This window comes from Poecilia formosa, unplaced genomic scaffold (assembly GCF_000485575.1).
Source record: "Poecilia formosa unplaced genomic scaffold, Poecilia_formosa-5.1.2 Scaffold0, whole genome shotgun sequence".
Taxonomy (NCBI): Eukaryota; Metazoa; Chordata; class Actinopteri; order Cyprinodontiformes; family Poeciliidae; genus Poecilia; species Poecilia formosa.
Window position 1 is genome coordinate 6749959 of NW_006799939.1, and position 23482 is coordinate 6773440.

Sequence of the window (23482 nt, forward strand, 5' to 3'; positions counted from 1 at the left end):
CAGCACAAAGCACATCAAAGCTCTGCTGTTATGAAAAGACTCAATAAAAAAAAATCACACAAAACAAATGTGTCAGTGAGGAGAAAGTACAGCAGAAAATAGGAAATAGATTTGAACATTGACCTCAAACTCCTGCATGTTGAACATTGTTTGTTGTGTAAAAGTACATGTCCTTACATTTTTTTCCAACTGGGTTCTCTTATCTTCCTCCATCTGACTGGTGGTGTTGAAGGTGGAGGTTTACAGGCTGAGGAGATCCAACCTGGAATGATCAGAGAATCAGAGATCTGCCACCAGCAGGAGGCAAGCAGTATCATGTGAAAGCGGAATGCAAAAACTTACAAGCAGAGTGAAAGACAAGGGATCCAGAAGGCAGGAACCACATGGACAACGACGAAAGGATCCAGCGACGAGCAGCTAAAACCTGAAAGATTAAAAACTGGGAGAGTGGATTAGTAGAGGAACAGGATAGAATGATTTACTATACTGGAGAGCACTATGTAGGGAAGCACCACTATTAAACCCTGAAACATGGGGGAGTTGAGAGGAAAACGCAAAGATGAAGAAAACCCTGGTGCAAGGCGCTACCTAAGGCTTCCGCAGTCCTGCCAGAATCCTTACCATCTAAAATGCTAAGTCTAGCAGCGGGATAAAGAAAAGCACCGATGCAAGGTGCTACCTAAGTCTTCCACAGGCTTGCTAGAAAGCCATTGGATTTATTAAAAAACAAAAGAGAAATGATGTCCTAATGTGACTTCCCAAATAGGTCTTCAGTTTTTACAGATCCCAATCTAATCAGAATCACCTGACAAGACGTAGCGAGGTCTAAACCACACGTATCTGGAACTCGCTCTTGCTGTAATTCCACTAGATGTTGAAGGTATTGGTTCCTCTTCAATGTCCTCTTCAGTCTCCATCCAGAAACACGAGCCAGGGAATGGAATTGGAGTTTCACATTGTGTTGAAGGTGAAGAACTGAAAACACGGGGTGACAGAATGGGATCTTCACAATACGTCAATGATAAGGGACTGAGGACAGGGGATGACAAACCAGGACGTTTACGCGCCATTTCACAAGAGGGACTGAGGACGGGGGATGAAAGTCCAGGATCCTCACACGACATCCATGGTGAGAGAAATCTCCATGCCACCTTTCTGAGGGTGCTTTCAAGGACCTCGTCCCCACTGGCATCATCACTATACTTGGTCCTCTTGGAGGGGAGCTCCTCTTCAGCATCACTGTCCCTAGTCCTCTTGGCTAGGGGCTGCTCTTCAACATCACTGTCCTTTGTTCTCTTTCTGTTTATGCCAGTCACAGATGTCACATGAGCCGCGTCCTCTTTCAAACCTACCTGATGATGTTGCAAGGTACCAACAGGTCTAGATTCCTCTGGACGCAAAATGGGCTCTTCCTGTTTGTCAAGTCCAGATGAGAATTCAAGTGAAGTAGAAGGAGCTGTGTCTTCTTGAGGCTTCTGAGCCACCCCGATGACTTGTACGCATTTGAAATTTGGGGGAAGAATCTCAAGAAGCTGTGACGCAACATCGGCCACAGTCAGACTACTGTCAGCGGAGCACAGCTGATGAACCGTCGAATCCAGAAGTTTCAATGACTGTTCAAGCACTTCTATGCCCCACAGGAATTTAATGTTTGGTCGAAGGACCTGGACAACCCGAAGTCGGGATTTAATGTCATCCTGGTCTTCATTACCTACCTCGTCTTCACTGGAGCTGGTAGTAGAGCTACCACTGGAGTGGATAGTACAGTCATTACCTACCTCGTCTTCACTGGAGCTGATGGAACAGTCCACAGACTGCGGAGGTGAACTATACCTCGACTTCTCTCCATGGTCTTCAGAAACCATGTCAGTTTCATTTAACCACACCTTACCGTGTTCCTTACCGTTGTCTGGAAGTCCCTCCAACGTCGGGGATCCATCTGCTGGAAGCACCATGGTATGAGCTGTGAAGGAAAAAAACAAAGCAAAACAAGCTATAAATCAGTATCTTGACCTTAACAAAAGTCCAAAGCAATGTTTAGAGGGAACACTGAAATACCAGCAATACAAAAACCCAGGTTTGTGAATGTGTTTGTTTTTCTTGAATATATTTAATTAACAATATTATTGCTATGCCAGATGTGATTATACAACAAGAATGGGAATTAAGAGATAAAATAAATAAAGCTTATCTTTAGTCACAAAAAACAGCAAAAAACACAATTTTACATAAAAACCAGAACACACTCTAAAACTCAATGATCAATGATACACCATAAACACTCAGACAAACAAACTTGCAGTTTCATCTTGGTACCAATCAATCACTGAAGACAACAAATCAAATTTAGACTTATTGGTAATTCATCCCTAGCCATAAACTTTAAAACATTTGGGAACATAAATTAAAGAGCTATACACTGCGTGTAGGATTTTTTAATACTGAATGAAACACCTCTAATCTTAGATTGTGCCATTAGTATGAATGAAATAAAACCCTATAACAAGTTACTCAGTTTACCCTTCTATAATAACCCATCCTCACAAATCTTTGATGCTACAGGCACATTTTATCATTCTTAATAATAGCCAGGGATAAGATACGTGATCTATTCATTATCATACTTAAATCACTGCTTTCACAACTTTAATGCTTTAAAAGTATAAAAGTTAAAAAAAATTTAAAAAAAAAAGATTTCCAATAGCATTTGAAATGATCAAAATCTTAATTGTACCTAATCAAACTAAATTCCTTTGAGCTCCACAATTTTTCACAATCACAGCCACAGCTACTCTGACACCTGATCAGTACTACCTTCATACTCCCACATAGCCAACAGCTGAAATGTACATCTATAAAATCAAACGTTTTATAGATGTACATCTTTTAAAGTAGGAATCTACATAAACAGGCCGACATAAGTGGCCTTTCCTCCGTTTCCAGGAGCTCCTACAAAAAATGAAAGTGTTTATTTGGTTTAGAAATCCATATACAGTCTGTTAATCTGCATCCCTTATGTGTGCATGATGCTTCAAAGTCTTATCACATGTTAATTTTACTCCAAATGGGTTAGTTATGGCTGAAGGTAGTGTTATGAAATTCATTCCATCAGTCTGAAAATCTGATGGAATCTGATGGTTTTTCAAAAAACCCAACCCAGCAATAAACTCAGATGAATGTTAACACAATTATATTGCTCCAAATGCTTCTTTCAATATTACCATCTCCATGGAGACAAAGAACATCAACAAAATAGATTTTCTAAAAGTAATTCCCTCAAACTAAAGTTTTCCAATTACCACATCTCTATAAATATTGCCGACTCTAAAATGTAATCAACATGAAAATATATTAGAACTCCAAATATGCAAAGAACCAACACAACTAAACTACTTAGAAATAATAATTCAAGTATTAAGGTTTTATTTCAAGCAACGTATCCAAGGAGACCAAATGTGTTATTGAGGCACTTTTTGAAATCTGGAACAGGCATTGACTTCTTATTCCAAAGATCTGATTAAAACAAAACAGATCTTCTAAAACCAGAAATAACTTTTTAAACCACATGAGCAGTGTTAAACCCCACAATCCCCCCAAAACTTTAACTAACAAATGAATCACAACTGGACCAACTGGAACCGAGATCATTGTTTTTCTAATGAATTTTAACACTCCAGTAACTTCGGAAAATGATAAGTCACTGAAATGCAATCAAATAAAAACACTATTTTCAATGTATCCATGGAGACTACATATACTGCATTTTTCAAAAAGCTGATTCCAAAACTTTTTTCAAACCAAAACAACTACAGTCAGCTTACTGACATTTTCCAAAATTTCAAACTAGCATATAAATACAAATACAAATTCAATGAATTCACAAATATGTTGCGTCCCAAAAATGCAAATCATACCTTCCTAACCAGTCAGAATTTCCAAAAACTGAGCACCAAAGTCATCAAAGCTGATTTTATAACCAACTCAAATCATGTTTATTTTTCCTTTTAAAATCAGTTCACCCATGTAGGAAAACTAAACACATATATTATAATCTGTCACTAGAAATTAATATTATGTATATTTTAAGTATTAGGTTTATTTATTGTATTCAGATCACTGCATCCATGGAAAACAAACATGCTTGTCAGGGCATATTTTAAAAGTAGGTCAAGGACAATCTAGTTTTGTTCATCTGCTTTATATAAATTATTTTAAAAATGTATTGTCTGAAAACAATATAAGATCATCACTGTAAGCATTCATGACATTTCTAAAATTAGATCTAAGAGATAAAGTAAATAATTTAGGAATATTACAGGAGGCACGTGTTTTAAAAGTGTTTCTTCATTTTTTTATTGAAGTCATTTTAAATAATGTCACCAGTGTATCTATGGAAACTAAATACGTCTGTCTGGGCATTTTAAAAAAAAGAAAACAAAAAAACAACAAATGGACAAAAACCATCCAGCTTACCAATAATTGAACTCCAAAGTCGTCAAAACTGATTTTCACAAAGAAATCATTATTTTGTTTGTGAAAATCAGCTTTGATTGATGATCACTACGACTATACATGATTCACTGCCTATTAATGGTCTATCATAAACGCACACACACTTATAATGCTTACTACTGGGACAACAGTGGTAGGAGTTTGCCCTGCAATGGCCCGCCTCTGTCGTTGTGTCCTTGAGCAAGACACTTCTCCCACCTTTAGCTGGAGTTTATTGCTGGCACAATAGAACATATGTGGCTACAATCCATTAGCTTATTATCATCAGTGTGCTGTGCATGAATGAAAATTACTGATTTTATGTAAACGTCTTCGAGTGTCCTAATAAACCGCTAGTCTGATGTGAATACCATGGAAACCACATATGTTTGTCAGGGCATTTTTTCAAAAAACAAAACAAAATAAAAAAAAGTAAAGACCAAGAATTGGACAGAAATCTGACTGTTTTTTTTTTTCAAACCAGCATAACAATTAATATCCCAGAAATTTATCCACAAATGTCAATATGCTAATACATAAGTCACTCATGTTAGCATTCCTGGCTATGCTAAAAAAAAAAAGGAAAAAAAAAAACAGATCAATGTGTCATATCTTGAAAAAATAATTAAATTAAGCAATTAAAATATATGCAATTGTAAGGGTAAATACTATTTTTTGAATGTATTTTTTTTAAATGATATTAAATATTTAACTCATTTCATTTAGCGTATCCATGGAAACTGAGCGTTTATCACGGCATTTTTCAAAAAATAACGGTCAAAAAAACAAGCAAATTTTCCATGAATTCGACGTTAATTTAACTATTTTGACTATGATTAAGTAAAATACATATATTTCTTAAATCACTACACCACAGTTTAACATTCCTGACATTTCCAGCGAAAGTCAGTTAAGAAAAAGGCTCATTAGTTAAGAAAGATCTATGCTAGCAAAGAATGCTACTTGTCTTTGTTTTGTACAGCAGTCAGAATTTCTTTAAAACACACACACAAACACAAAATAAACTAAACAAGTCACTAATATTTTAGTAATAACTTGCTTTCGTTTATTAAAAATAGCAGAAGAATGATTTTAACCTTCCAGCTGATCACCCTGCTGGTGCTTCTCCTGGCCAGGAACCGTCTTCCGCAGGTTTGTTTACCACAGGCTTCTTCAGCAAGTGCGTATTTCAGCAAGTGCTTCTTTCACAAGTTTTGCTAGCAGACTTCTCGACAAACTCAAACCTTCCGAGGCTTCAAATGCTTCTTCAGGCGTCTCTCTCAAAAGTCCCGTCGCAAAGGGGAAGAATTCAGAAGGTCAGCGTCATTTATTGAGTTGAGAATTCTAACCTCGTTTCCATAGACATCAATACGTATTAATGTATTAATGTCTATGCTCGTTTCCATGACTTTCATTGACGAACGAACGCACTGGTGCGTGAGAGAATTGGACTACAAATAACGCAGATAATACAAGTATCGCGTTGTCTTGTTTATCACTCCGTATGCTGCCACCTACTGGCCAACCAGTCTAAGTTCACAATGACATTTTTAAAACTTACACTACTGGTGTAATGATATTTCTGCTTTCATTCTTAACTAACTCAGTTTCGGTCCTCCAAATGGGAAAACTTCTCTCTGCCGTGAAGCCTGCATGGGAAGAAAATTCAAATTCAAAATTCAATTCAAAAATACTTTATTGATCCAAAAGGAAAATTAAATGTTGTTGTAGCTCATTCATTCAGATTGTTCAACAAGTTATTGTAGATGGTTGATTGCTGTTGGCAGGAATCTTTTGTAGTGGTCTGTATTACAGCAAATTTGAAGAAGTTTCTGACTGATGATACTATGTTTTTTCAAGACGGTCTCATGAAGATGGCCAGAGACGCCCATAATTTTCTTAATTTTATGAAGAATCCTCCATTGTTTCTGTCTTCTCTCTTCTGATTGGCCCAGCGTTGTAGTCTTGTCTCAGTTATGCTGGAGAATCATCATATAATAAGACACACATTCCTCTGCCTAAAAAATGATGATTGAAAGAAACTTTCTGATCAAGTCATCATCATGTCCTCATCTTTTCCACAATATGTTACAACCAGTCGATTAGCAGGTGGAGCAGGTCTTCTCTTTTAATTGTTGGTCAACTCAAGTCATGTGACATGAGTGTCACCAATGTAATCTGGCAGAATTTTTGATGGATCTGTCATATTTGTGGAGTTGCTTGAGCCACGCCTTCAAACACAGGGGATATTTACAGATGAAGGAAAGCATTATTTATTTATTGTCAGAACACAAAATTTTAAAATTAGAATTCAATCGATGTAAAGTAATGTAGCTACACACTCGTGTACAGTAGATAGCAGTATGCACCTTAAAGTTGCTTGCGATCCACCAAGACAAGAAGAAGTCGGCCTTTATGTAACTCTTGATAGTGCACATGAAGAACACATTCTTTCCTAAAGGTAAGCTAAATATCCAGAGTCTACCACTTCCAATGCACCACGCCTAAACAAAACCAACCAATCAGAGCCAGGAGGAAGGTCTTAATGCTGTCAATCAACTGTTCAACATGCTAATGCCTGAGAAATTACTTACCATTACAGGAAAATTGTTTATCCGCCATCACTAGTGGTCATACCAACTGACCTCAGTATTCATGACATTCTTAGCTTGCTACAGCATAGCAGAGAGCAAAGGGGGAAAAGGGAGTCCAGTGTAGCTTTGGGCCCGCTACAATTTTGATTCGCCTGTGATGGCCACCAAAGCTTGTATTGGTGCTGCGTTTAGGTGCTATTTGCGCTCGTCGACTCATTTACTTCGCATAGTGAAATCTAACAGAAAAAGTATTTAATTCATCCATCACTAAAAATTGAATAAAGAATTTTGGACTGGCTCAATATTTAGTTGACTGATATTCTTTTTTTCTTGTTTGTTTTATTTAAGTGTTTATTGAAACAGAAAATCCTGAAATATGAAAGCTATATACATTTTAAGTAACAAAAAAACCCACCTCTTTTTAGTCTAAGCAAGTCCCACCATTTTTTTTGTTTGTTTTTTTATTTTTGCTTTTTTCTTATTGAACATACAATCTAATTCGTTCTGCTCACGTGCAGCGTGACACATCTTTACCCGCTCCTAAACTTGAATCTCAACATTCCCAGTTTTATGTGAAGGCAGCATAGCTCCGCTTCCTCTGTACAGCTTCTTGCTAACTGCAGCCATTTTGATTTGAACCGCATCTCCGGAGAGAAGCAGACTGGAAAAGGTGGGAATTGTGTAACCCTAAGAAAAGCACGCGTGTTTAATTTAATGTCTACTCTCCTTTTAACCGTTTTGCGAACCGCAGACTCGCTCCTGTGTTGCCTTAGAGATAACAACCGAGTCCCCTGCGAGCTCTAAATCTTAGCTAACATTAGCCGACGTTAGCTTCCTTAGCTCTACATTCGAGGCTGTCTTGGAGATTGGCATTTCATCTGCTCGTGCGCTTTATTTTGGTCTCGCACGTCAACATGACATAAGACCCGTCGCTTCACCTCGCCTGTATCCAACACAACAGCTGAAAAAACTGTCAAATTTTTTTAGGAATTCACGGCGTTTTTAGCTAGTGAGCCAGCGTCAACGTTGGCGCTTTTATAGCTGTTAATGGGAGGCTGTCTTGTAACGTGTGTTAGATTGCGGATGTCGTCTTAGCCGAACCTGAATGTCACTTGTTCGGCATATTGCAGGTGTTACTGCGGAGAGGAGAGATGTGGGACCAGGGAGGACAGCCGTGGCCGCAGTGGCCTCTGAGCAGCCAGCAGCAATGGATGCAGTCCTTCCAGCACCAGCATGACCCAGGTCAGTGAAAGATGCATTCACGTTCTAAACATATTTTTTTTTTCCAATAAGAAAAAAGCTGCACGATTGTGTGATTATCTGTTGAAATGTTGGGATTATTTGGTATTTATTTAGGTCAAGTGGACTGGGCTGCTCTGGCGCAGGCCTGGATAGCCCAAAAGGAGTCGACAGGAACACAACCACACAACATTCAGCCTAATGGTCAAGACCTCCCCGGCCATGATTCTGGTCCACCTGCTCCGCCGGCTAACCATGGAGCCTTTCAGGGTGAACCGGGATTTGGACGGATGTGGCAACCAGGTAAACGCTGCTTTGATTTGACTGTTGGCTTCACAGAGTGCCACTTCTCAGGTCACTTCTGCTCCAACTAAAAGATCAGAACTCTAAATGCTTGATGTCTCTGATTCAACACATACCTAGAGTGCTAGGCTAGCATTAGCTTTTTTTTATACTCTTTGTTTTGATATGACATTTTAAGTATTAAATTCATAGCATATTTCTAGTGAATTGTTTGGAAAATTGTTCAGGAAAGGCTGTTTTCCAGGTTTGTGAACTTAGTCCTTTTGTCGTGAATGTTGTAAAATTTAATAACTCGTATTTCAGCAGTTCTCTGTCCTGTTGCTTCTGAGAAATGCAGGTCATGTGACAGCGAGAACCAAAAGTAATTGTAAAAGGTGAAGATAACTTGGATCAGAGAAAACCCAGATTTGTAAGATCAGTGAAAAAATGTACAATATGAAAATTTTATTGTATCATCTCTTGGATTCCAGATGGTACAACAGGATCATCAGATACAAACTAGCATCAGAAGAATGCAGGTTGTGAAAACAAGAAGTCTCATTCTAACATAAACTGTGTAGATGTGATTGTGTCTTGTGCAGTTTTGATTATGAAAATTGTTGTTCATTCAGTTACCAGAGGTATTTTTTGACAAAAAATAATAGCAGTGTTTTCAAATATTACTCAAGCAGAAGTAATAAAGGATGGTTAAGTAAAACTTTTCCAAGATATGCAGGGTTTCCCCCAGAAAACTTGCTAAGCCCGGTGGTCGGGGTGACGAGACAGTCCACCGGTGGTCCACCGTGTTTTTGTATTAAAAGATGTTAAGGTGACAGAAAATGTAAAAGTATTACTGTGTAATTGTATGTTACGGGAAAAGATCTTCGTATTCACTTGGCAGTTAACTATATTGATGTAGGAGATGAGAGGCAGCTTGTCTGACATATTTTCCTTCTCATTCTCAACATATGGGTCGATCCCGACAGCAGCCATTTTGTTCTTGTCTTGTCTCGCTGTCAAAAGTGTCCACATATTTTCTTTTTTATTGGTCTCGAAGTCATGAGCCTACTATTCTTTGTACATACGCTTGCCTGCTAAAATGCCGCTGATCACTTCCTGTTCAGACTGTTGGGAACTATGTATTGACCCTTAGCATGTGACATCTGGCTCTTCAGAAATCTGTCCACTCCACCATGATGGACATCAAAACAACCACTACGCTCCTTTGAAGCATGTCAAGAAACAACCTGTCTATAATTGCTTGTATTTAGTTGATTTCAATTTAAAAAATGGTCATGGAGAAGGTAAGCGTGTAACTATTCATAACCATGGAGACAATGCCCCACTATCATGTGGCCTAGCATGTATGGAAAAAACGGTAACACTTTATTTGAAGGGGGGGGAATAAGACTGTCATGACACTGTCATAAACATGACATAACACATGTCATGAACATGAATAAGCCTTCATGAATATTTCACTGTTGACATTATTCAAAATGTCTTTGTTATGACAACTTGACATTAACCAAGAAATCATTACTGATTAAGTGACGCAGTTGCAAAGGGTTAATAGCTTGAGTCATGCAGAACTGATCTGACCGTTTCCATAGCAACGATCAGAAGCAAGACATTCCCCTAGAACTACAGCTCATTGTAGCTATGACATAGATCTATGTCATAGATCAAAGAATGTCTGAAGTTATGAATGCTTGCATCTCAAAACTTCAGGTAATAAACAAGAGACTCATTGACCTTACCGCTGTTTTACCAAGATTTATAGGATGGAAAAGACTTTAGTCACAATGTTTTTTCCCATCAGTTTTGGAGTTGGATATGTGATTACAACGGGAGTAAAGAAAGTTTTTAACAAACTACTTCCCGATATAACTTTTGAAAGAAGTACTTCTCAGGATGACACAGAATACGATGTTTTCGACTCTGACCTTTTCAATCCTTCCCCGGCTGGGGGGGGAGTTTTCCCTGGGAAAAAAATTAGCTCTCAGAACGTTTGCACTGACTCCGAGTATGATGTTATCAACTCTTACCTTTTCAATCCTTCCCCGGCTGGGGGGGGAGTTTTCCCTGAGAAAAGAATTGGCTCTCAGAACGTTTACACTGACTCAGAGTATGATGTTATCGACTCTTACCTTTTCAAACCTTCCCCAGCTGGGAAGCAAACTTCACTGGCTGGGGAAGACAATACCCTTGACAAGCCGACTGTAGCAGGGAATGATTTCTCCAATCGTTCCCCAGCCGAGGAACAAACTTCCTCGGGTGGGGAAAAAGCGGCATCAGAAGACTGGACCCCTGAAAAGAGATCAGTTCTAGACAACAAGTTCTGTGATCTCAAAGAACAAACTTCCCCGGCTGGGGAAGTTTGTGGTAAACGTTCGCCCCCAATGTTCTCGTGGGCAGTAGTTGAATATGAAGAAAAGCATGAAGACTCAACTCCTGCTCTGACGAAAGAGGCATCAGAAGACAGGACCCATGAAAAGAGATCAGTCCTAGACAACAAGTGCTCTGATCTCAATGAACAAACTTCCCCGGCTGGGGAATTTGTCTGTGTAAAGAAGACAGATGAGCTGAAAAACTCAACTCCTGCTCTCACTAAAGCGGCATTAGAAGACTGGACCCATGAAAAGAGATCTGTCCTGGAGAACTATTGCTCTGATCTCAAAGAACAAACTTCCCCGGCTGGGGAATTTGACGGTGAAAACAATACAGTCGAGTCTAAAAACCTAATTATTCATCTGCCGAAAGCAGCATTAGAAGATTGGACATATGAAGCGAGATGTCTCCTAATGAAAGATTTTCCCAAAAGTCCAAAAAAGCGGACTGTTAAGCCCAGACATCAAGCAGGAAAATTTTCTTGTTGGCCATTTTGACTCGCAGTATGTCACATCTGCTGCTCTCCTCCTGATATTTAGAATGGCAGAAGTAATTACCACTGGTAAAATGTATTTACCAGTGGTAATTACATGACCTGTTTCAATTCAATTCAAAAATACTTTAATCCCAAAGGGAAATTACATGCTGCAGCTCATCAAGATTCTTCAAAGAGCCATTGAACTCTGATAAAGCCTCTGACTGAAGATGCTCCGCCTTCCCAAGACAGTCTCGTCAAGAGGATGGTCAGGATTGTCCCTAATTTTCTTGATCCTACAAAGAATTCTTCTTTGCATTAACATCTCCAGAGGTTGCACAGTCGTTCCCAGAACAGAACCAGCCTTCTCTATCAGGCTGTTGAGCCTTTTTAGGTCCCTGGCTCAGATGCTGCTGCCCCAACAGATGACGGCAGAAGAGATGACACTCTCAACAACAGATCTGCAGCATCTTGCTGCAAACCTTAAAGGATCTTAGCTTCCACCAGTCTGCTCTGTCCCTTCTTATAGACGCTTCACTGATGCGTCTCCAGTCCAGTCTGTTGTCTTGGGTTTGAATCCTGGCCTGGGTTCTTTATGCATTGGGTTTGCATGTTCTCCATGTGCATGAGTGGGTTCTCTCCGGGTGCTCCGGCTTCCTCCCACAGTACAAAAAGATTTTGTGCACATTAGATAATAGATAGATGATGGNAAATTAAATGATTTTAAATTGCTCAGCATTTAAATACAAGATTTTAAGGAACTGGCAAGTTTACTTTGTAAAACTTCAAAGAACAATATTCATATTTAGATTGTTTTGTTACCATAGCAACAATCTGATATTGTGAGTTTAATCTTTGAATTTACAAATACAAATTAGTAAACTTCGATTATAACTTATTGCTTTTTAGGCTGGCCAATTAAACTACTCCCTTCTCCCATATTTCACTAAATCTAACACAGAAGCTGTTAAGAGGTGCTGATATTATTAGCAACAAAAGGGGCCCCTAAATCAAATTCTGCTCAAGGCTTCATACAGCCTTAGACCGGCCCTGCATGATGAGGTAATCTGCTGCACTACGCAGAGATGCGCAACAAACGGGAGATTTAATTCAATACTGCTAATGTGGCTTTAGTAGCTCTTCCATTTCGTGTCTGTTGAGTTTTTAATCGTCACAGAAACTATTTTGATTGGTCGAGTTTATGGGACGAGTTTCTCAGAACTCTGTGCGGCCGCGCGCATTAGACGACGCATTTGATATGGTTTGATGCATCGTGTAACTGGAAAAATAATACTAAAAATAATAATAAAATAATATAAAATCAGTGTGATGCGTGACTCCGAGGAGAGCGCGAAAGCGTCTCACTGGGCAGAACCTGCATGATGAGGTTAGCGCTGCTCGTTATCCACAAACGCTCCGGCCAACCGGGACCACAGACATAAACTTTACAGGGAAGACAGACACAGAGCCACACACTGTGTTGAGATGTAAACGCCGCATATAATTGTTCGTTCACAAAGATAAATTATTCTCACTGCTCCACAACACGCACCTCTGAATTCTCTACAACTTATTCCAGTGGTTCACATTGAGCTGTGCAACCAGAGCTAACGCGGCGGGTTTTAAACTCTTACCTAGAGTTCCCCAAAGGATCATAATTCCTCACAGTAGGTTTATGTAAATATCCATACAGGTCAGCCTGAGTCCAGTTTGAGTGAAAGGAGGCACGCGCGTTCCCGCTGAGGTAAAGCAGTGGCAGCGCGCGAGGCGCCAGCTGTGTGATTGGTCGGGTTTAAATGCATAAACTATAAACCTATCTATTATATCTATTATAAACCTATCNCCCAGGGCTTCAGGGGCCCCATAGACGCTAATATTTTAAAACAGACCACAGATACATAAATGTAACGTTTGTTTATTGAGATTATCAATCCTGTTCAATGTTATTCAATTGTTTAGGAATACATAAATTAAATGATTTTAAATTGTTTAACATTTAAATACAAGATTTTAAGGAGCTGGCAAGTTTACTTTGTAAAACTTCAAAGAACAATATTCATATTTAGATTGTTTTGTTACCATAGCAACAATCTGATATTGTGAGTTTAATCTTTGAATTTACAAATACAAATTAGTAAACTGCGATTATAACTTATTGCTTTTTAGGCTGGCCAATTAAACTACTCCCTTCTCCCATATTTCACTAAATCTAACACAGAAGCTGTTAAGATGTGCTGATATTATTAGCAACAAAAGGGGCCCCTAAATCAAATTCTGCTTAAGGCTTCACACAGCCTTAGACCGGCCCTGCATGATGAGGTAATCTGCTGCACTACGTAGAGATGCGCAACAAACGGGAGATTTAATTATATGCCGCTAATGTGGCTTTAGTAGCTCTTCCATTTCGTGTTTGTTGAGTTTTTAATTGTCACAGAAACTATTTTGGTTGGTCGAGTTTATGGGACGAGTTTCTCAGAACTCTGTGCGGCCGCGCGTATTAGACGACGCATTTGATATGGTTTGATGCATCGTGTAACCGGAAAAATAATACTAAAAATAATACTAAAATAATATAAAATCAGTGTGATGCGTGACTCCGAGGAGAGCGCGAAAGCGCCTCACCGGGCAGAATCTGCATGATGAGGTTAGCGCTGCTCGTTATCCACAAATGCTCCGGCCAACCGGGACCACAGACATAAACTTTACAGGGAAGACAGACACAGAGCCACACGCTGTGTTGAGATGTAAACGCCGCATATAATTGTTCGTTCACAAAGATAAATTATTCTCACCGCTCCACAACGCGCACCTCTGAATTCTCTACAACTTATTCCAGCGGTTCACATTGAGCTGCGCAACCAGAGCTAACGCAGCGGGTTTTAAACTCTTACCTAGAGTTCTCCAAAGGATCATAATTCCTCACAGTAGGTTTATGTAAATATCCATACAGGTCAGCCTGTGTCCAGTTTGAGTGAAAGGAGGCAGCGCGATCCCGCTGAAGTAAAGCAGCGCAGCGCCAGCTGTGTGATTGGTCGGGTTTAAATGCATAAACCTATCTATTATAAACCTATCCTTAAGAATAAATCTGCTCTGCTAGTAAAATGCTAGAGCAAAAGAGACGCTTGCAGCCTGGCTTTTAAAAAAAAAAAAAAAAATTTCTCCTAGAAACGTAAACAAGCAACGCTTAGCCTGGCGGTGGGGTTGGTAAAGCATGGCGGCCGCCAGGCTTATGATACACTGGGGGAAACCCTGATATGCGTTTCAAAAAGTTACTCAAGTAAATCTGAGTAAATGTAACTAGTTACTACCTGCCTCTGCCTATAAGATAGCTGCATAAATCGTGCTCATGAAAACAGGCAGTGATTTCAGTTTCTATTTTTTTTTTTTATTGTTTATGCAAATTTTGTCCAGGTGACTCTTTAAGGGTGTGGCAGATGTACAATCACAGACAGAAGACCAGGAGTGTCCAAACTTACAACAGAAAGCATTTTCTCTATAAAATGTTTGCACATTCTTTTGTGTTCAATTTAATTAAATAGGGGAAAAAACTGCAATAAAACCAGGATTTGGATCATAATTTTTTTTTATTTTTTATGTGCTCATTTTAATAAAAAATAAATAAATAAATAAGCAGATTTTGGTCCACCAAGGTCTGCTTTTGAGTAAAAGTCACTGGATGAATATGTTCATATTTACTATGAAATGAGAGAGAATTTAAAAAGTGGATATTAAAAGAAAGGTGTTTCGTGTTTTAACCTAACCTGTTTTTGATTGGAAAAAACTACATTTTCTCCATGATAATCTTGCCTTAATTAAAATAAAAAAAGGTCTCCATCTCTGCTGGAGCGCAGTCTAGGGGCTGCAAATATTACATGTTTAGCTATTTGAACTCGTTTTAAGTGAAGCCTCAATAAACCGTGAGCTCATCCAGAAATCGGTGTGAACAAATTAGTATAAAGGATGAGATTTGCTGGAAATCGTGGAAAGCATATAATGAGTAAATGGTGACATGTTGCCTTGCAGAGTGGGGGATACATGGTCAGGGCCCTCCCCCTCCACCGCCCCCTCCACCCGAGCAGCCCTGGATCCCTCCAGGGTCCGGCCCGATGGACGTGGTGGCCCCGAGCGAGGACAGCAACAGCCAGGACAGCGTGGAGTTCAACACTGAAGCCCACCGTGGGGGTTACCCCCAGAACAGCCATGGGTATGGGGCACAGCCCGACAGCTACGCCATGGCCCCCATGGCCATGAACCAGTTTGATTATCAGGTATGCAGATGCTGCGGTAGAAACTGTTGAAGCTTGTTGGGTTTTAGTGTGAGAAGCGAGTAGCAGAGGAAGAGGTGGTCCGCAACGTCTGTGCTTGACGCCAGCATCTAGCTGTGTCAGAGACTATGTCCACATGTAATGCTTCACACTCTGCATGTTTGGAGTGTTTAATAAAATGTTAAAGTTTCCAGGCTGCAGATGTTCTGCATCATTTCGCAAATTTCAACTTATGAAGGGAGGCACCCAAACTTTTTATAGAAGTTGGACATCCTGAATGTTATTAGGCAAAACAGAGACGATTTGCTGAGACAGCAAAACCTCATGCTGGTGTTTAGTGTCAAAGTGCAAACATGTCTAGTTTATGTTCCCCTAAAAACAGAGAAGGGCTGAGACCATTAATCGGATTAATTGTGATGAATTTATTGTGAAGTAATTGTCAACTAATTTAGTAACCGATTAATTGGATTATACTGATTCAGAGGTAGGATTTGTTGAAAGGAAAACACATTGAGAGCAGTGATTAGGCCAAAATTATACCAAAAATATTTACATTTTGGATTTAAGATAAACAAAAAATCCTTCTTTCTCTATAAATATGTTGACCTAAACCTCCTCAGGTGGCAGTTTAGCTTCACCTGGTTCAAATTCTGTAAAATGATGTTTTTTAAAAATGCCATATTAAGCACATCTTTATATGTAATTATTAATCAATTAATTCCAAAAATAATCAGCATAAAAGATTCATTTAAAGAATGCTATGTTGAATTCAAGCCATCAAATATTTATTTTCTTTTCTTACTTAAAAAGGGAATTGAATTATTTGTATACTTGACTGAATTTCTAATATTGTATAAAAAAGGTCTTAAATGAAAAATCTATAGTGCGTGGTATTTTTTTAAGTCTGATTAATTGTCAGAATAATTGATTGATTAATCAATCACTAAGGTAATCGTTAGTTTTGGAGCTTTAGAACAGACGTCATTTGATTAACATCTTAAAATCACAAGTAGGAGTTTATAGCTGAATATTTCTGTTTGTAACTGAGCCTGAATCAAAAGCAACTTTAATTCTCTGAATATAAAGTAACAAATGACAACCAGATGTAAAGATGAAGCCCTTTGAGGGCCACCGTTGACTTTCCAGAAGGTTCCGGTAGGAAACCTGGCCGTCTAGCTAACGACTACAGTGATGGAAGAAACGATGAGCTCCATTTGCTTCGGTCCAGTTTTTAATTTCCAGCCTGTTCCGTCTCTTCTCAGCACGGTGCAGCTCCGTCCTTCCCCCCGACTCCCACGGGGTTTCACTCCCCGTACTGGCAGGGCCCCCCTCAGAGCAGGCGGGACACCCGACCGCCTGGCTTCAGGGACCGGCCCCGATCCCCCATCCAGCTCCCCGTCAAGCCTCCAGAGGCCCCAGCTCCTCTGGCTCCTCTGGCTCCTCTGGCTCCTCTAGCACCTCTAGGTGAGTTTCACTATCCATTGCTTTGTTAACCTGGTGGAATTTAAATACATGTTCAATGCCTTGCTAAAGTATTCAGTCCCTCAACCTTTTCACATTGCAACCACAAATCTCTGTGTATTTTTTGAGACTTTATGTTGCAGAGTAGTACATGGTTGCGAAGAGAGCAAGTGCGTTTTAACATTTTTTACTAATGAAAAGTGCAGATTAGTGTTTTGTCCTCTTTATTCTCATATTCCTAAATAAAATCCAGCACAACCAGCTGATGGAGCTAAATACAGGACAATCAGGAAGAAAACCAATTAAACCATGACACAAATATTAGTAGAAGAAGAGATGATGTATTTTCCTTTTGATTTGAATTCAACATTTCAGTGTAATTCTGTCCAATATTTATATAACCCGACCTGACCAGTCTGGTCAGACTTTTCACATATGAGTTTGTACAAAAGAACATACTGTTTTTCAGGTGTTTTTATTTTATCTGTAGATAATTCATTAATTTACAGTTTGATTTTTAAAAATATTTTTACATTCAATGGGGCATATTTTGTTACTGTTTTGCCGTAACAAATTAGTTTCTGCACTGTAGGACTATTCTTTTTTATTTATTTATTTTGAGCATGATAGAAATTCTACTCTATTTTACCTAAAGTATGCACTAAATTGCGTTGGTTTATGTCAGATTACTCCAATAAATACATGAACATGTGACAATATGAGCATCAACTCTTTGGCAAAGCATTGCAACATACCTGAATTAAATTTCTAAATGTTTCAGGTGTTTTTTAAGTTTAGTTCATGAAAAACATTGAAGTTTATTACAACTCTAAAAAGAAATATCCGTTTGAAATGATTTACAGTCATTTGTTCTGCACTAAAAAGTCAACAAGCTAAAAGAAAATCTCATGTTGTCGACAGGAATGTAATTATTCGATAATAGTTCCTGACGAATGAAGTACTTTCATTATTAATGTCGACTTTCTTCAGATGCTGTAAAGCGCCGCACGCTGCCAGCCTGGATCCGAGAGGGTCTGGAGAAGATGGATAGGGAGAAGCAGAAGAAGCTGGAGCGAGAGCGGATGGAGAAGGAGCGCGCCGAAATGAAAAAGGACGACGGGAAAGAACACGAAGTCAGCATGGAAGGGGATGGGCCCCGTTTGCCCCGCAAGAGCAAATTTGTAAGAATTTTTTTGGATCTTGATCCTGGACATTTTGCGCGTTATTTTACTTTTGTTATCAAGTAGTATCGACTCCCAATTCCTGCTAACCTTTGAAATCAGGACAGCGACGACGAGGGCAATGACGAGCACGAGACCGAAGAGAAGATAATCGTGAAGCGAGAATTTGCCGCCCGCAGCCCGTCTCCGCCGGCAGAGGACAGCGAACCAGAACTAACCGACGAGTTGAAGGAGGAGCTGCTGGTCAGTTCCTCCATCACATCATCCCCACATCACAAACAGCCAGCTGCAGCCATGTTAAACGTGAACCTGTTTGTTTACATCCCTCCTACAGATGGGCATCACTAAAACTCTCCTGACTGAGATCCTCCTCACAGTCACCAACGAGGAGATCATGCACGTTGCCAGGGATACTCACAGAAAAGCCACTCGAGGTCTGCTTGCCCCTTTCCCTCTCCATATCATCACCAGTTGCTTTTTGTCAACAAATCTGCAGATAAATGATGTGCATAATAATGTTTATAATCTAGTCACATGTAAGAAAGTTGATTGAGTTGATTGAGCATCATATGGAGTTTATCTGATATGCTTCTTTTTTTTTTTTTAACCATTCTCTGCTAATGCACCAGACGGAGAGAGAGTATGCCTCTGATAAATGATGTCAAGAAAAATCTAAAGCTAAATGGGAAAAAAAGTGTGTGTAGTCACTGAATTCACCTCTAGGGGGAGCAAGTGACATGGTTTATTGAAGTTACTGCATTAGTACAGATTGGTTTCTTTCCCTGTTTGACTTGAAGTTTGTTGTTAACCCTCTCTTTTTTTTCTCTATTTTTCTTTCTTTCTTTCTTTTTGTATATATTTTCATTTTTGCTTTAATCTCTTGTTACCAACGGCAGCTCTTGTGACTAGTGCTAAATCTGTGGCCCCTTCTCTAGCAACTCTCTTCCGTTAAGAGACAATGGCAGTTTGTGTTTTAACATGTTGTTCCTGTTGTTGATGTGAATCAAAGCTCCTGCAAAACAGCTGGCACAGTCAAGTGCACTGGCTTCTCTGACCGGTCTCAGTGAGTATCCCTTTTTCTGTCGCTGGGGAGGGGGGGACGGGAACTGCATAGAAATCATGGTTTGGAGTTAAATTGGGCAAAACAATAAGAATTTTAAGACATGACGGCAAAATATATTAGTTTTTTAAGATTGTTCAGCACATGTTTTCTGTTTAGTTTCACAAAAGCATGCTTTCTTTTTCTTAGATTTATCAGTGAAGACTGCAGATTTACATAGGATTAAGTGCCTTTCGTGGGGGTTCCTGTGTTTGAGTCGGTTTTGTTATTTGGAACCCAATTGTGTGAGAATGCATCTTGTTTTCCTTCCAACGATTGAACGGTCTGTGGGGGCTCTGTTGTGGCAGGCGGGATTGGTGACTACGGCTCCGATGAAAGCGAGGACGACGCTCGCAGCGCTCGAGGGTCTGACTCTTCGGAGACAGACGAGGAAGAACTGCACCACCGCATCCGAGCGAAGCAGGACGCCTTCCGCCGTAAAGAGCAGGAATTGCAGGAAAAACTGGCACAAGAAGCTCTGATTGCACGTGGTGAGTCTCAATTTGTTTTTTTGGGTTTTTTTAAGCACTTAAAAGTAATTGAGGTTTTTTTCCTGTTGTCTCACATCAAAGCAAGGAGAAAAAGTTTCCAAAGTACAAAATTATATACGTACAAGTACAATAAAATAATTTTTATGACTGTCTAACCTCTTATTTCTTAGATATAAACTACATTTACAATGTGGTCCCATAAATGACATATGATATAAGAATAATGCTACTTTAGACATTTTACGACTGTAGATGTAATTTGAAACATTTTATAAAAAATACAGTTACAGTCTGAAAGTGTGGAATTTCATTGTGGTGTTTTCCATGCCTGGAAACGTATGAAAAGATATTTGTAATTCCTTCTCTATGACTAAATATGATTCTTCCTTACTTTGTGTCCTTACTTTTTTTCCTTTTGTATAACTCTCCTTCCTCCTCCGTATATTTTTTTCATTGCTTCTTTCGTTTTCTTCCTTTCCTTATGTCCTTTATCTTAATTTAATATTGAAAGAAGCGTTTACATGAAAAGAAATTAAAGCTTTAACAGGAAACATTTATAAAAATGTGATTTTTACATATTTGTTAAAACTGTAATTATGTCATGACAATAGAGTGACACATAACCTGTGAAAAAAATGTAGCTACTCTGTCTTCTGCCATTGCTTCCTGTGTTAACTACAGATTCTGACTAAACTGCAGAAACATAATTGTTTCTGCAATTTAGTCAGAAACAACCAATCAGAGCCAGGAGGAGGATCTTAGCGCCGTCAGTCAAGCTCTTTTGATATTTTTAAGAAATATGTAAAAAAAACATATTTTTATAAAAGTTACCTACTGTATCTTTAATGAAAAAACTTAAATTATACAAAGTGAGAACCAGTTACTACAACTTTATATAAAACTAAGGTTCTTCTTACATTTGTTTTTAATCTTTCTTTGTGTGTTTTCCAGAAGAGATGGCGAAGGAGAGATTGAGCAGAGAAAAGGGGGAATATAATGAGGGTCAGTTAGAAAATGCACACAAACAGGAAGTAAATGAGAAGGAGCTAGAGTCTGTGGTAGACAGGCGTGGGTCCCGTAGTGATGAGGCCAAGCACTCGGGCCGAGGGAAGGAACAATCGAGGCGAGGTGGCAGTGACTCCCCGGCCAACGGTCACAGCAGCAGCTCCCGCTCCACCTCCAGCCGCAGCAGCTCCCGCTCCTCCTCCACGTCCTCGTCTTCCTCTGCATCTTCCCGTAGCTCTTCTCGGTCTTTGTCCCCACAAAGGAAGAGGCGGCGTAGTCGCTCTTCATCCCGCAAAGCCCGGCGGCGCAGTCGCAGCCACAGCTCCCACAGGCACCGCAGCGAGAAGGTCAGGGACAGGAGGAGGAGCAGCGCAGAGCGGTCAGGTCGCCACAAGAGGGAGCGCAGCGCTTCCAGAGAGCACAGGAGCCGCAGGAGTAGGTCCCGGTCCAGGGAACGAGACAGGGACAGAGGCAGGGGTAGGGGCAGAGACAGCCGCAGTCGCAGCAGAGACAGAGCTAGAGACAAGGACAGGAAGAGGAGCCGGGAGCGCAGGGACAGCAGTCACAGTCGGAGCAGCAAACACAAACAAAAGGCCTCCAGCAGGGACAGGGAGAGGAGGAGAGACAGAAGTCGAAGCCATGAAAAAGATAAGAAAAAGAAAGATAAAGACAGAGAAAAAGATTCAGACAAAAAGAAAGAGAAACCTAGATCTAAAGACAAGGAGAAGGAAAAAGGAATCTCCGTTACAGAGGAGAACGACAAGACAAAGAAAAGGAAAGAGAGCGACTCGTTTACGGACTCCCAGAATGACAAGCGCTCTCGGCAAGATAGCAAATCATCTAAGAAGGGCTCCAGCAAAGCTAGCAAGAAGCGCTCAGACTCCGACTCAAGTAGATCCCCCACCCCTGAAGTTAGCAAGGAAAAGAAATCTAAGAAATCCAAACGTAGCCGGTCAAGGTCGGTGGAAAAATCTCACAAGTCTGGTAAGAAGGCAAGCCGCAAACACAAGTCTAAGTCACGATCAAGGTAGTATTCGTTTTTTATTCCCTCTACTTACTCTGTTTGTTGTGTCTCACTTGAATTTGTATTTTCAGAGAAATGTTGACTGTCGTTGCCGCAAAGTGCTCAACTGTGTAAAATCAAGTGTTATGCAATACAGGGCTTATGACGGTTTTCTATGCCATATGTTCAGTACACCTTGGGTCATTTTTGCCTTTGAGGATCTTCGTAGTACAATGTAAAACTGTTTGTTGCTTTGCACTGTCTTCATGGTAGTTTCCTATGTAGAGACCTATAGGACATTAGTCTCTTTGCTATGATGGCTGGGAAGCAGAATTTGTCTTTGCATGTTGTAGCGTATGCTTTGAGCGCTAAATATATCATTAATGTCGCTCCATCCGCTTCTCTTCCAGGTCCGCATCCCCATCCCATCGAAGCAAACGCTGAGGAGCACAGTTGACATCTGGATCTGTGCTTTCACCCGCTTAAAATTCCATGAGTTGAGCAGGCTTGTCTCATTATAGAGGCAGTTGTGTAGGTGAACACCCCCCTCATACATTTATTTTATTGTAAATATGCTGTAATTTTTAAAGTGTGACTGACGAACAATACATTTTGAATGCTAGATTTCATTATGCAGAGTTTAATCACACTAAAATCTGAAGTTGTACCGTTTTAAAACATAATATGAACATTTCCTTCCCTTCTCACGTTGTTGTACGATGTCCAATAAAGCCGTTTTCTTCCTTGTTTTGTCTCATGTGATTTTAAATTCTGCTATTGTCATTGCTTTAACAAATCAGAAGATGGTTTATTAGAAATGTGATTAGGTAGTGGCCTTCGTCCATGTAGATTTAGCTTTAGCAGGTGAGGAAAAACAAGCCACTTGCCTGGTCTTACAACGCCAGTTTGGATTGTGAGAAGTTAGTCCTGTTTTGAGATTTAAATGAAAAGAAGCTCTTAAGTTTATGTGCAGATCCTTTATAATTGGAAAAGGTGTACTCAAAATAACTGCAGAGTTCAGTCAAAGAGTTCGGAAGAACGGTGTAGCTTGGATTTAAAAAGTTGGGTTAGAGAATCGAAATGAGAACCTAAATATGCTAGGTTGTCATCTAAAATCTCACACGTTTCAAATGAAAGTCAAGACCAGAGAAACATACAACAGTTTCAGTTGGATTGATAAAAAGTCACTGAAATGGTGAAGGCTCATCCAGCAATCAGAAATTAGAAGATGCCAATATGAAGCCAAACTGACATTTACAAAAGATTCAAATTTGTTTAAGATGAAATCAACTGGGAAGAGAAGCAACACTTGAAGACCAAGGGTCCAGGGATTACTCATCAGTTGATCCCCATAACTGTCAGAGAGGGGGGTGAAGGAGAGATGGCAGCTGTTATAATATGGGAAATTTATGGGAATATACTAATAAGGGAGAGCAGAGGGAAGGGGGTTACATATGATGTGTTTCAAAAAGATATTAAAAAAAATTGTTAAATTGTAACACCAA

General features: G+C 39.7%; 2 protein-coding genes across 4 annotated transcripts; one reads left to right on the plus strand and one right to left on the minus strand.

Annotated features, from left to right (window-relative positions):
• Positions 1-186: 186 nt before the first annotated feature.
• LOC107838600 (uncharacterized) lies at positions 187-5843 on the minus strand. Its single transcript, XM_016681550.1, has 3 exons — positions 5589-5843; positions 343-1963; positions 187-262 (listed from the first exon to the last, which is right to left on the minus strand). Exon 2 carries the CDS (start codon positions 1953-1955, stop codon positions 792-794), a length of 1164 nt encoding a protein of 387 aa, XP_016537036.1. The 5' UTR covers positions 1956-1963; positions 5589-5843; the 3' UTR covers positions 187-262; positions 343-791.
• A 1805-nt stretch (positions 5844-7648) lies between these two features.
• On the plus strand, positions 7649-22724 carry pnisr (PNN-interacting serine/arginine-rich protein). Of its 3 annotated transcripts, none has more exons than XM_007567187.2 (12): positions 7650-7755; positions 8216-8327; positions 8442-8627; positions 15496-15740; positions 17000-17201; positions 18189-18379; positions 18482-18622; positions 18714-18813; positions 19389-19442; positions 19787-19969; positions 20921-22001; positions 22388-22724. In XM_007567187.2, exons 2-12 carry the CDS (start codon positions 8237-8239, stop codon positions 22419-22421), a joined length of 2508 nt encoding a protein of 835 aa, XP_007567249.1. In that variant the 5' UTR covers positions 7650-7755; positions 8216-8236; the 3' UTR covers positions 22422-22724. The 3 variants fall into 3 exon arrangements, with proteins under 3 accessions (XP_016536382.1, XP_007567249.1, XP_007567328.1); XM_007567266.2 differs by having other exon boundaries at positions 20924-22001; XM_016680896.1 differs by lacking the exons at positions 18482-18622; positions 18714-18813; positions 19389-19442; ... (1 more) ...; positions 20921-22001; positions 22388-22724 and having other exon boundaries at positions 7649-7755; positions 15496-15676; positions 18189-18280.
• The last annotated feature ends 758 nt before the right edge of the window (positions 22725-23482 follow it).